At 43.4% G+C, this 13,660-nt stretch overlaps 1 protein-coding gene across 1 annotated transcript in view; it reads left to right on the plus strand.

Moving 5' to 3' along the window:
* Window positions 1-12,933, plus strand: part of LOC5574158 (titin) — a 30,696-nt gene extending 17,763 nt beyond the window's left edge. The window contains exons 2-4 of the mRNA XM_021842737.1: window positions 2,621-8,573; window positions 10,990-11,148; window positions 11,223-12,933. Of these exons, the coding sequence (XP_021698429.1) occupies window positions 2,621-8,573; window positions 10,990-11,148; window positions 11,223-11,681 (6,571 nt within the window). The 3' untranslated portion in view covers window positions 11,682-12,933. The remainder of the gene's footprint in view (window positions 1-2,620; window positions 8,574-10,989; window positions 11,149-11,222) is intronic.
* The last annotated feature ends 727 nt before the right edge of the window (window positions 12,934-13,660 follow it).

Below are 13,660 nucleotides of genomic sequence, written 5' to 3' on the forward strand. Positions count from 1 at the left end.
CAGGATGCGGTGAGCCAAGGCTTACATGCTGACATCGCCTCTCTGGATCTCGCTAAGGCCTATAATCGCGCTTGGACACCGCACGCTATCCATCGGCTAACAGAGTGGGGCCTGCGCGGACACATTCTTCACTTTTTGAAGAACTTCCTGAAAGGCCGAACTTTTCAAGTTATTATCGGCAACAATCACTCCACAACCCGTACTGAAGAAACAGGGGTTCCGCAAGGATCCGTGATAGCGGTTACTATCTTCCTTGTACTGATGAACAACGTTTTCCAAGCATTGCCGAAAGAAATTTACATTTTCGTTTACGCGGACGATATAGTCTTGGTCGTAATCGGCCGCACCCTCAAATTCATCAGACGAAAATTACAGGCAGCAATCTCTGCGGTAGCTAAATGGGCGGCTAACTCCGGTTTCGACCTCTCGGCGGAGAAAAGCGCTATTTCTCATGTATGCTGTTTTCGTCATCGTGTCTTACAAACTCCCGTTACGGCAAACGGATCTCAGATTCCCTTCAAGAAAACGTTAGTGATACTTGGAGTGCATCTTGACCGTGAACTACGGTTCGACGTCCACTTAAATGAGATTAAGAAGAACTGCAAAACCCGAATCAACCTTCTCCGCACCTTATCTAAACCGCACAAAAGTAGTAATAGAGAAATCCTTGTCAGAATAGCGAAGTCCATCATCAACAGCCGACTATTCTACGGCATTGAACTCTTCTGTCTGGCAGGTGATTCTCTTATGACCCGCCTTGCCCCTACATATAACCAATCAATTCGAATAATCGCTGGACTACTACCCTCCACTCCTGCTGATGCTGCCTGCGTGGAACTTGGAGTTCTTCCATTCCGATATCAAGCCTCGGAAACCTTGTGCTGCAGAACAATCGCTTATTTAGAAAAGACAACCGGAGATCACGAGGTCTTCCTCCTCAGAGAGGGGAACAGAGCTCTAGACAGCCTGGCCCATCAGGAACTCCCCCCGGTTGAACAGGTCCACTGGGTCGGAGCCAGAAGGTGGGATGCTCCAGATTTCCACGTAGACACCTCGATCTCGAAACGATTCCGAGCAGGGGATAACTCTCCTGCTATGCGTTCTCACGTCACAGAGCTGCTAGCTAGCAAGTACCGCAACTACCATCACCGGTTCACCGATGGTTCCAAGTCCTTTGACAGAACCGGCTTCGGCGTTACCGACGTTGAAAAAAGCTATTTCTATCGATTACCTGATCAATGCTCCGTTTTCTCGGCCGAGGCTGCTGCAATCCTTTTGGCCTCTACAACTCCTGCTCCCAAACCCGTCTGTGTTATCTCCGACTCTGCTAGCGTTCTCGCTACCCTCAATTCATCATCAACCCGTCACCCATGGATCCAAGCTGTCCAGAAGAATTCACCCTCTCACACTGTCTTCCTTTGGGTACCTGGTCATTGCGGGATTCAAGGCAACGTGGAGGCTGACCATCTTGCATCGAAAGGTCGATCCGGTCGTATGTTTACCCGTTTTACGCCTGGAAAAGACCTGAAAAACTGGGCTAAATCTCAAATCCGCTCGTCTTGGACCATAGAATGGGTAAATTCAAGAGATAAGTTTATCAGAAAAATCAAAGGAGAAACAAAACGCTGGAATGATACAAACGATCGTCGTGACCAACTAGTGTTATCTCGTCTGCGTGTCGGACACACCAACGCTACTCACAATATGGGCAATGAGCGGCCTTTTCGCAAAAAGTGCGATGTCTGCAATACCACGATGACCGTCGAACATCTGTTAATCAACTGCCCTTGTTTTCAAGCACTTCGGGATCGCTACAATATCCCCGATAGTATCAGAGATGCGCTTGCGAATGAAGCTCTTAATGAAGCAGCAATAATAGCTTTCTTCAAAGATGCGGGACTTTACAACAAAATTTGAGACGCTAAAGATGTAATCTTAAAACCACTAAACGATACACGACAACGCTGACACCAACTTACTAGCGATATGGATTACCGAAGGACTTTGACGCCTAGAAACGATACCTGATGACGACTATGCTGACCATAAATGGCTATCGATTTGGTTTACTATATGGATTTCAACGCTTACAATAGAATAGCTTACAATTTTAAAATGTATATATAAAATTCGAATGACAGGGGGGCCTCTCAACGCGAAGCCCTCTTACACAATGATGGAGACGAACCAGCCACAGGCTGAAAGTCTCGATAATAAAGATAATAATAATAATAATAAGTAGGTTCGATCCGATCGTTTATCATGTTACTAGGACTCAATCGTTTCTAGCTTTTTGTTTTAGGATGATTCATAATTACTAAACTAACAATATCTTGAGTTGCATCCCACACATTTAATCATTGGAAATCCATAGGGTCGGCAGCTATTCGGGCAGTTCAGAGATTCACTTTGGCATGGAGGGTTTTTCTCTTCCGAATTGTCTGAAACTTCACAGTAAGAAGCTCTTCAATACGACGCATATTGTGACCAAATGTGAGCTCAGTAGCTTTCAAAAAACTCCACTGCCGAAATGAATCAAAAGTGCCAAGAATAGGATCCGGCTTCTTATTGAAAAACTATTCAAATATTAATTTTAAATCTTTTCATTTCCATTTCCCAGGCCTAAAGTGCAAGCCCAACGGAAGTTTGCCCAAGGACAAGGTGCCGCTTCAACTTCAGCATATCTCAGCTTTACTACCAATCCAACAAATGCCACCAGAGATGGACAAAATCGAACGCAAAGTGGGTCCGAAGCCGGGCCCATTCCGGAGTTGTTACCAAACATGCGTCCGAATACGGAAGACTTCCTTACGTTTCTTTGCTTCCGAGGAACTCAGGTGCTTCCGCCTAGTTTGGATTTTTTCAACACAGCTGCGCAACAGAACGCCACCTCGTCTGAAAGCAGACAAATGCCATCGTCTTCGAAAACGGGTGCCAAGCAATCTGGCCAACAACAAGAATCACCAGCAGCGAAACAAGATGAACCAGAAAAGATCAAAATCAGTACTACACCCTCAGTGACCAGTTCTGCTACCGTCAAGGAAGATGACAAAAAGACAGATAAATCAGAACCAATCTCAGAGAAGCCTGCGTTTATGCCGTTTGCTGTGAGGAAGCGTGCTGAGCAACATCCAGAGAACAGGAGAGTTCAAGCAGTTCAAGCATTAAAGAAAAAATATCATGAACAACGAATGGCGAAATTAAGAGTTACAGCATATAACAAACAAACCAGAGCTGGGACAATGAAAAACAAACTCGATTTGGATGAGGTTGAAGAAGATGGGAAGAAAGAAACTGAAGCGAGTGAAAATGAAGAAAAAGAAACTCCGAAGCAGGAAAAGGCTAATGTGGCTAAAAAGAAACCCGTCAAGAAGAAAGTAACGAAAAAATCAACGAAAGAGGTTGATAATCAAGAAATGCAGGAATTGATAGACGTTAAGATTGTTTTGAACAAGGATGATGTTGAAATGAAAAGTATTGAAGTGAAAAAGGACGAACCTGTCGAGAATGAAACACCTAAAAAAGAAGTTATAAAAGAAATTCCAAAGGCGAAAACGAAAGGAGTTAAGAAAAAATCTGTAGATGCAGAAGATACAGAAAAGCGTACTACGAGGCTTTCCGCCTTGAGAAGCCCCACTATTCGGCCTGCTTCGCCAGTTAAAGTACCAACACCTCCGCCAGTGAAAATGCCAACACCTCCGTCTGTTCCGATAGTTGTAAAACCAAAAGAACCAGAACCACCCGCGGAGCAAGAATTTTCTTCGGATGATGATGAACCGCTCCTCAAACGAGCAGCTAGGAAGAAAGCCAGCGCTAAAGCGACTAACGCTAAAAAGAGTAGAAAATCGGAACCACTCCCGGAGAAGGTGTTGGAAGAACTTCCAGAAAAGAAGGCTCGTCGGTCTGAATCGGTTAGCAGGAGATCCGACGTGAGTTCCAAGAAATCAGATCATCCTGTTGTGGAAACTCCACATGTTCAGAAGAGGACAGTTCGTGGGCGTAAAAAGATGGAACCAACGCCTCCTCCACCGCCAGTTCCGGTTACTGAAACTGCCGATGAGGCGAAGATAATGCCAAAATCGCCACCAGAATCTGAGCTTCTGAAAAAGGATACAAAGAGTATAACTCCCGTACCAAAAACAGATTCAATGGTAGATGAAAAAATGGTAGAAAATCCAACGCCGGAAAAAGAATTACCTAAATCTCCTCCTCCGGAATCATCAAGAAAATCCCCACCGAAGAAAGGATCGACTAGGAAGAAAAAGGCAGAACCGGTAGCAACACCTGAACCAGCTGCAGTGGAGGAAAAGAAAGCGAAAAAGACTCCCGAACCAGTTATCGAGGTTTCTTCGCGGCCTAGCCGTAAAACGAAGGAAGCAGCCACTTTGTACATGGAGCTGATTGGACGAAAGTTGAACCATGACGACAAATCGGACGATGATGCTTCGTCACTGGACAGCCTAGAACTGCCAAATGTTCGTAAATTGGAGAAAATGGAAAATGAGCTGAAGGCTAATGCTGGCAAGAAAGAAACTAAAACTGTGGTAGCTAAAAAAGGAAGAAAGAAAAAAGAAGTTGACGAAGTTAAACCGATAGAAAAAGTTCCGGAGGTTGAGGTAATAGAGAAAGTCGAAAATGCCATCGAAAAGCATGAGGAACCGAAACAAGTAGAGAAAAGTTTCAGTGATTCCGACGAAGAACCTCTAGCATCTAAATTCCAACGTAAGAAGAGCCAGATTCGACAAAAACAAAAGGAGAAAAATAAAACTAGGAAATCTCCAACCAAAAAGAGTCCAGTAAAGTCGTCTCCTGTAAAGGAACCTCCTGTCGTTGAGCCGCCAACAGAAGAGGTGAAACCAGAAGAACCAGTAATCGAGGATAAGCCGTTGCAAGTAGACGCTCCCTCACCAGCTGCAGAAAGGCTACCTTCGCCCGCTCCAAAAGCACCTACTCCAGTGAAAACCCCAACGAAAATGTCAGCATCACCCAAAACTTCCAGTCCCAAAGTCGCTACTCCACAAATGCTTAGTCTTCCACCTCAGCTAACCAGCCCAGAAGTTGTACGATCGCCCATAACGGAGGATTTAACTCCGGCACGAGCTAACAAATCACACGACAATACATTCCAATCAACAGCAGCTGAAGCTAGCACTTCTCCCACAAAGCAACCAGCAGCGCAGCCTCAACAGCCTTTCATTCGTGCAGTTAAACCCCTACCAATCACATCACCGGAGATATTTCCAGACAAACCTGCAGCTCCTGCACAACCGGAAATACCGTTCAACCGTAACGTTAAAAATGACTTCAACATGGACGAATCAGATTTCCTCAAAGGATTCGAACAAAGTTCACCTACGTCACCAGTGGCCCCAAAGTCCAATTCGCTTCTAGGAAACCTGCTTCCCAGCAAGGAAGAATCCGAAAAGATATTCGGAATTGCCAGCGTGAGCTTAGCCCAGAGTTCTGGTCCACTTGATACTAAATGTACCTTAGGTAAATGTGGCTCCGTGCATAAACCTCCACTGGGGCCTCCTGTGTTGACCGAATCACTGCTTGGAGGACATTTATCCCCGCGAGACAGACGGAAAACGAAAGTCAACATGACTCACGAACAGATCCAGAAATGGATTGACGAAACGTCGTGGTCACCCGTTCCAGACGACATAGATGGTGATCTGAAAATTCTCGAAACCCCGAAGACGCCAGTTCCTACACCTCCAGCCATCGCTTGGGAAAAACTAGTAGAAAGTAAGCCGGAAACAGTGACCGTGGTTGAGACTCCAACCCCGGCGCCAACTCCTGCCCAGCCCAAAAAGGAAGAGGAAGTAAAACCACCTACTCCGCAACCCAGTGGAAGTGCTTCCCGGGGGCCGACCCTGAAAGCAAAACCCGTTACAGTGAAGCCGGAGAAAGAACCCGAGATGGAACCGACGCCAGAACCACCCAAAGTCCCAGAGAAGAAACCCAAAGAGGAAACGAAAGAAGAAGAAAAACCCAAACCTCCAACTCCTGCCAAGTTACGTTCGCCCTCTCCGGTGAAAAAAGAAACCAAAAAGGACAACAAGAAAACGAAAACGGAAACTTCTACCGCAACAACCGTATCCGCACCCGTAGTTACAACGGTTGCAACAACAACATCTACCACCACAACACCAACACCAGCATCAACAGCGGATCGGAAACCGATATACAAACAGGGTAGAACTCCCGTATACAAACAAGAGGCCTTAAAGTCGTCTGCGAAAGCTTCCAACCCTACAGCTCCCAACAAGTTCGGCGCTTTCTCACCCAACAACGAAGCAAGTGTGTATTCGTTTGACAACGAAGATAACTTTACACCGTTGGCCACACCGTTCCGACGACACAGCCGCAGGGAGTCTTGCAATTCATCAGCACGAGACGAAGTTCAGGCCCCGGCTGTAACGCCAAGCAGCAAAAAGCAATCACCACCACAAGACGAAAAGGCTGCATCCACGTCAACATTCCAAAAACCGGTCAACTTAAGCACGCCAGCCAAATCAGGAGGAGTTCAACCTGCAGTCAGTTTGACACTGAGTCCGGATGAAGGCTCAAAGACTGCTGCCATATCTGTCCCGGTGGAAAGTAATAAACCGGAACCATCGAAAAAACCGGTCGATGAAAAAAAGCCCCCAAATGCCGACGAATCGGACGATGATGGACACACGTTTTACATTCCTTTGCAAGGTCCGAATGCGGCAGGAAGTGGCAAAGCCGATCAGCTAATTCAGGGAGTGGCGGTAAAATTGGGAACGGAAGGTCCCGAGGGTCCCAATCAAAGAGTCATTATGCACGCCAAGTTGGTGACCAAGGCCCAGATGGGTTCCAACACTACGCCCATCCCGGAATCGATGAACGTGCAGGAGTTGGTTAAAAGTCTCATGGCGGCTGGACCGAGCATGAGCAAAGACGGAATCTCCAAGATGGTTCCCGTGGGAACAGTTCAGCCTCGATTCAAATCGAGCGAATCGCCAGCGACAGATAAATCTCCCCCTCCCCCTCCGGCAACAGTAACTGCTCCTTCCACACCAGCACCCGAAGACACTAGAGGAGGTCTGTCCCGAATCAATTCCAATTCTTCACTGAATTCATCCCAAAGGTCAAAGAACGCTAAGGCTAAGGCGAAAATTGATACTCAAGTACAACCTGACAATAATACGGCCTTCCCACGAAGGGACGATCCTCCTCAAATGGTAGAAGCACCCGTTTTCAAGCCTAACGATAAGGAGTTCCACGATCCCATTGAATACATTGAAAGAATTGCTCCCGTTGCAGCTCGATTCGGCATTTGTCGCATTATACCACCCGCCAGCTTTAAACCGGAATGTCGGATTGCTGACGATATGCGTTTCATGGCCTATAATCAGTATGTTCATAAAATGCTCCATCGTTGGGGACCAAGTGCTAAGGAATATGCCGCTATCAAAAAGTACCTGGCCACGCAAAGCATCAATCTGACAAATCCACCGTTGATCGGTGGTATGGAAGTGGACCTTCCCAGATTGTACCACACAGTGCAGGAATTGGGCGGTTTGAAAGAAGTTATCGAAAAGAAGAAATGGGCTCGTGTCTCTGAGGATATGTGTATTCCCAAAGCTGCGCACGATCGTGTATCAAAGCTCGACGATATCTACTGTAAATATCTTCTCCCATACGACACACTTTCGCCAGCCGAGAGGCAAAAATTATTCGACGAAGTGGAAGCCGACTGGGCAAAACGAGAAGCGAAAGCTCGTCGGAATGCGGATAAATGCGTTAGTTCCGATATTCGCAACAGTGGTGATTCGGATGAAGATGAAGAGGATTCCAATGAAGAAGAGGAAGACGACGAACGCTCGATGGAATGCATTATGAAGGGTAGAAATATGCCGTTGAATCAATTCTTCCGGATAGCAAGGAATACAATGGCACTGTGGTTCAAAAATTCCGAACCAACCGTTGCGGAAATCGAAAGCGAATACTGGCGACATGTAGCCGTTCGTGACAGTCACGTTTGTGTTCATTCCGGTTCGATAGATTCCAGTGCTTACGGGTTTGGCTTCCCAGCGCCCAAAGTTAAAGGTTCGTCATGTGCAAAACATCCATGGAATCTCAAAGTCTTCACGAACAACAGCAGCTCGATACTGCGGTCGCTTGGCCCGGTCATGGGAATAACCATTCCGACGTTGCACGTGGGAATGTTGTTCAGTGCTTGCTGCTGGTATCGTGATCCCCACGGTCTACCCTGGATTGAATACTTGCATACCGGGGCCAGCAAAATCTGGTACGGCGTTCCAGACGATCAGAACTCAAACTTCCGAGCAGCTTTGACGCAGCTTGTCCCAACCCACTGTCAGAACAAAACCATATGGTTACCCTGCGACACTGCAATGGTTCCACCGCACATGCTGACTGATCGGAATGTTTCGCTGTGCCGTACTGAGCAACAACCCGGACAATTTGTGGTGGTTTTCCCTAGGGCTTATACATCGAGCCTCTGCACTGGGTATGCCGTTTCCGAGAGCGTGTATTTCGCATCCAGTTCATGGCTCGGCACAGCAAAGGAGGATTTCAGGGTAAGTAATTATTTTACACTGAACTTTAGCATTTGTTCTGCATTTATGATGTAAAATAGTATGCTGTCTTCAAAAATGAAGTCCAACGTTTTTTAAGTATCTATGTATCTTTTTCATCAATCTCTTAGCTAAATAAACTTGTCAGCAGTACGAATGACTTGTTAAAATAGGCAGTTTTAAGGCTAAGTAGCCCGTCATTCGTTTTGGCAAAAATGATGACTTTTCAGCTTGCATTTCAAAGTGATAAAACTCAGTCTTGATAGTTTATATTGACTTAAAAAAGTATCAGAGTATGCGCTAACAAGCATAAAGTAAGCTGATACTTTTTCATCTGTGTCCGTGCAAAACCAACTGATTTTCTTTGAGTCGAAATCGTGGGATGAATTAGCAACAATCATCAACGATCCGTACAAATTTCAATGACGGCCTACTTCGCCTTAAGTATTGATGATTTAATTAATAATCTAATCATTTAGCATTTTTGCAATAAAGATCGACATTCAACCCAGATTTAAGGCAATAGAAAAAAAAACTTATGCTACACAAAACGTAGGGAGTCGATGCCGTTTATAGACCCTTTGAATATTATGGACTGTAGGGGAAAAACATAAAATTAACACTCAAAGCAACCTTAGTCTTATAAAAATCCACCAGGGGACAATCGATTGTATTGTTAGGTAATATTTTCAGGCAAAATGTTTGGTCTAAAGTGCATAAATACAGCTAGATATGTGAACGGTTTTGTAAATGACACTACCCAAGAGGGTCCGTAACAGGCACTTCGGCAGCGCGCCGGATAACATGGGAATCAAACGGAAAGTCAACGACAAATTTTTCAACATTCCTATTATGGACCCAGGCGGGGTGCAGGACAACAGTTTTCCAAATGTGTATTTCACGGGATAAATAAAATGATTTTGTGTGTTTTAACGTCGCACTATGAAGAAAAGACATGTAACTTGTTACGTTTTTGCTGCACAAAACGTTTATCTATCTCGTGGTCTCCAAAGTGCGGCCTGCGGGCCGCACGTGATGTCCGTATCTTTTAAATCTGATAAGTTCAGCAATGTTTTTCTTCGGGAAGCTGTTCTACTGCCAAAGTTATCAAGAACATGAAACTAAATTTGTTACGTGGTATCGAGTGAACTGTACAACTTTCGGGAGTTCGGGTTCGCGAATATAGCGGAAAACCGACGGGAAAATCTTTCCGTAGCCAAGCAAATAAAACGCGTCTTGATTCTCTTGACTATGGAGTATAAATGAATTTTATTCTAATACATTGATTGAAATCACAAATGTATGTGTTTGTATGGAATCACTGTATCGAAACATTCACTGAGAAAAATCTACACGCCAAGGTCGTGTGTTTTACTTATAGATTTGATTTGCGCAATGAGGAAAACCACATGACTTAAGTGTGGTAGCCATATGGATTTCGTCATTGACTTCACGGTATAATAACATTTGTATCAACATTAGGTTGTCATGAGAAACAAACATGAATGTCTAAATATTAAATCATGAAAACCAACTGATTTGCTTATTGAGTTCGAAATGAAGTGGCTTTAGGTAGTCATGTGTGATAGAACATGAATGTCATGAGACTGAAAGAAGAAATTTGATAGAAGAAATCTTGCTCCCCAAAATATGGATTCGAGGCTCCTCTGCTTGTCGCAAGCTCACTTGGATGTTTTTTTTTTCAAACAAGTGAGTCAGCATTGCTGACAGAATGTTCCCGCGAAAACCTTCAATAATATCTTAGAAGCGTCCTTAGAGAAATGTTTTTTTTTTAGATTTTCTTAGCAATCCTTAGAGTATTTCATGGTTCCTGTTTGATCTCTTTTTTAAGCATAGGTGACCGGATCTTATGCTTGGCACTTTTAATTCACTTCTCGGCAGTGGAGTTTTTTGATAGCTTTTGAGCTCTTATTTGGCCACAATAAAAAAGTGCTTCTTATTGCAAAGTTTCTGACAATTTGGCCGAGAAAAAAAAACAAGCCAAAGTAAATCATGGAAGTACGCAAGTAGCTCTGAACCCTATGGTATCCAAAGCTCCTATTTTTAAGACACGCGGTCGCAAATAGTTGTGCAAAGTAATATCAGATAAAAGAATGTACTTATGTTCAGTAAGTTAGCTAAATTTTACCGTTCAACAAAATGAAGAATTATTTTATATCTCAAAAAATTGTTCCAGGTATTTAAAAAATTGGACTTCATTTTTGGAATCATCGCACGATTCCACAATTCCTCCACAAATCATCTGCCAATAGAATTTTAAAATTTTGTAAACTACTGTTATAAATATTAGTGTTTTTCCTGCAACAATTTGCAATGCTTAGTTGCATGTTACAACAACAAGCAATAACATTGCAGAAAATATATATGTCTAACTTTTGAATATATCCTTTTTTTTCAGGACATCCAAGAAAGTTGCGAACCAACCATGTTCTCCGTAGAGCAATTAGTGTTCGCAGTTGCAAACGATCAGCGCAGTAATCCCGATACTCTGGCGCAAATAGTGCCAATGATAAACGATATCTACGAGAAGGAGAAACAGCAGCGCCAAACCATAAAGGTAAGATATCGAACGTTAAGTAAGGATCAATACTTATTATTTTAAGCATATTCCTTTTCGACTTTCTCCTCCAGGACCACGGGGTTAACAAAACCGAGAAAATTGAATCGAAGAAGAAGACTGCTTCGTTGGAGGAGTTCGAATGCGACATTTGTAGAGCCAACTTGTACTTGTCGTTGGTCCGGGTGAAAATAACCGGCGATGATGGCGAGACGCTTGACGAGGACGAAAGGATATATTGTCTGAAACATGCCATCAAGTTCCTTTCGGACAGTCGTCTGCCGGCCAAGTTCTGTAAACTTGCTTACACGTACTCGTTAGAAGATATAGAAGAGCTGTTGCGCAAATTGCACGACAAAATTGCAAATAAAAAGACACCAAAAGCCAGTGCCGGAGGAAGCACAGGTGGTGGTGGAGGTGGCGGAAGAGCAAAATCCTCGTTGCACCTGGCTTCGACGTCTTCGCAGTCTTCTTCGTCATATCAAGCGCCTAGTCACAGCAAGTATGCCGGAATGGCTACTCTGCTAAAGTAATTGTACATTGCAACTAATTAATGAACTGTGTGAGTGTGTCTTAGAGTTAATTTTCGTTTTGACGACAGAAAGTTAATCACGTCGCGTGGTTTGATTATTTGATATTAATGTGTGCAGTTCTTCGAGGTAAGATTATTTAAATTTACAGATAGGTAACTGGAATCACTTGCATTAAAATATCAAAGCTATAAACATTATCTTCACAGCACATAAGTAACACAAAAAAGTGAACCACAATAGGCATACAAATATCATTGGTTTCCCCTTTCCCAAGAGGTCCCTTTTATCGGTAGAAAGTTGTGCTTTCGATCATACTTGTATATTATTGTGAGTAGCATTGAGTGGCAAATATCTATCTAGTGATAAATTTACTGAAATTCCGCTGCATTGTACAAGCTGTGTGTTACTGTAACTTTCCAGTATTAAATTTAAGATCACTTTTAAACAAACGGTGAACAAACGCTACGAACTAACATTTTCAAATTGTCCTTAAATCTGGAAAAATGATTTCGAAACATGCGCTATTTCTGAAGAGACTGGTAGTAAAACTACAATTTCAAATAAAATTTGAAGCAGAACGTTACGTCTGATGCTTTGTTCGAAATCATTTCTCCAACATCATCATAAAGCATTCACAACCAACACGATCCCTACCGGGTAGCTGTTTACCAATCGCTGAACTGTTTCTTTCACAATATAATTTAGATTTACTACAACAACACAGTAAGTAGGGATACATAGTTTGCAGAATTTGACTTAGGTTACATTACTATAGATGTAAATAGATGTGTTTTTCAACGGTTGAGAAAAACATGTTTTGCAATACAAAGTGCAATCCACAACACAAAATGATCACACAAAACTCCCAATCTCTACTGGCTACTGCATGTTATTCCGAATCTATAATTTCCTGATTAGGACTCACAGCGGATGGAGAAAAGAGAAAATGCATAAACAGTTTGCGTTTGCATAGATGAGATGCCAGGACGAAACCCAAATTGCATTTATCGATAGATTGGATCAAAATGTGAGAATGCATGATAATAGTTTTAGGCCAACATTACATGGTAGTTTATTATGGTATATGAATATCAAAGTAACAATACAGAGGAGCAAAGAAACAGATTCACACTATTGAAACCCCTTCTCGCAGATTATATAATGAGATGATAATATATCGACAGATTTAAAATATTATAAGTGAACGTTTCAAATAGATGAAATTGATGAATAAATTAAGGAAACCATTGTAGACAAATGTGTTGCCCACATAATTACCTTCGAAAAACCCTCGGAAATTGCCATCCCTATCGAACTTCTTTCCTTTTTCTCAACCTGCACAGTACCTGTTTTGTGGATGTCTTTAAAGCGTGTTGATGACAATAATTGATGATTAAAAATTGTTTGTGACTGCTCATACGAGGACAGATTATCACCTGGTGAGCTCGTTCCATGCTCTTGTTTCAAATAAGTGAAATATGATAACAAATTATGGTGTCGCCCGAATTGGGAGCATCACAGTTTTCCACTCCCTCAACCGGAGTCAATCTAGCCGGGTAATTTCAAATAATGCGCATCGGAGCAACGTGATTGAACGCGTCAACAGTTCCTGTAATCCAGAACGCTTTGCCTGCCGCCTTAAGGGAGCCCTCGATCCACTCGACACAGTCGCGCATGCTGGTTCCTGTCATCGAAGTCGTTCTGGACCTGTTGTCGAGACTGGTGACAGGGTCTCCCAACCTTCTTTCTCAGGCAAGTACATATCCATTAGTTCCAATTCTTCGCCTGATCAGCCTCCGTATTCCAGCACTCCTTCCAATGCTGTCCAGCATAACAGCAACGACATTGGAGTACTCACCATTAGACAATCTCAGCTTGAAACAATCAATGTTCAACTAACACCGAGGCCTCCAAGACTCCAAGGAAAACGCATTTATCCATCTACTGTACTACCAGGACGCACTGCAGATTGCACTTTG

The sequence above is a fragment of the Aedes aegypti genome, chromosome 2 (genome assembly GCF_002204515.2).
Source record: "Aedes aegypti strain LVP_AGWG chromosome 2, AaegL5.0 Primary Assembly, whole genome shotgun sequence".
In the NCBI taxonomy this organism is placed as follows: Eukaryota; Metazoa; Arthropoda; class Insecta; order Diptera; family Culicidae; genus Aedes; species Aedes aegypti.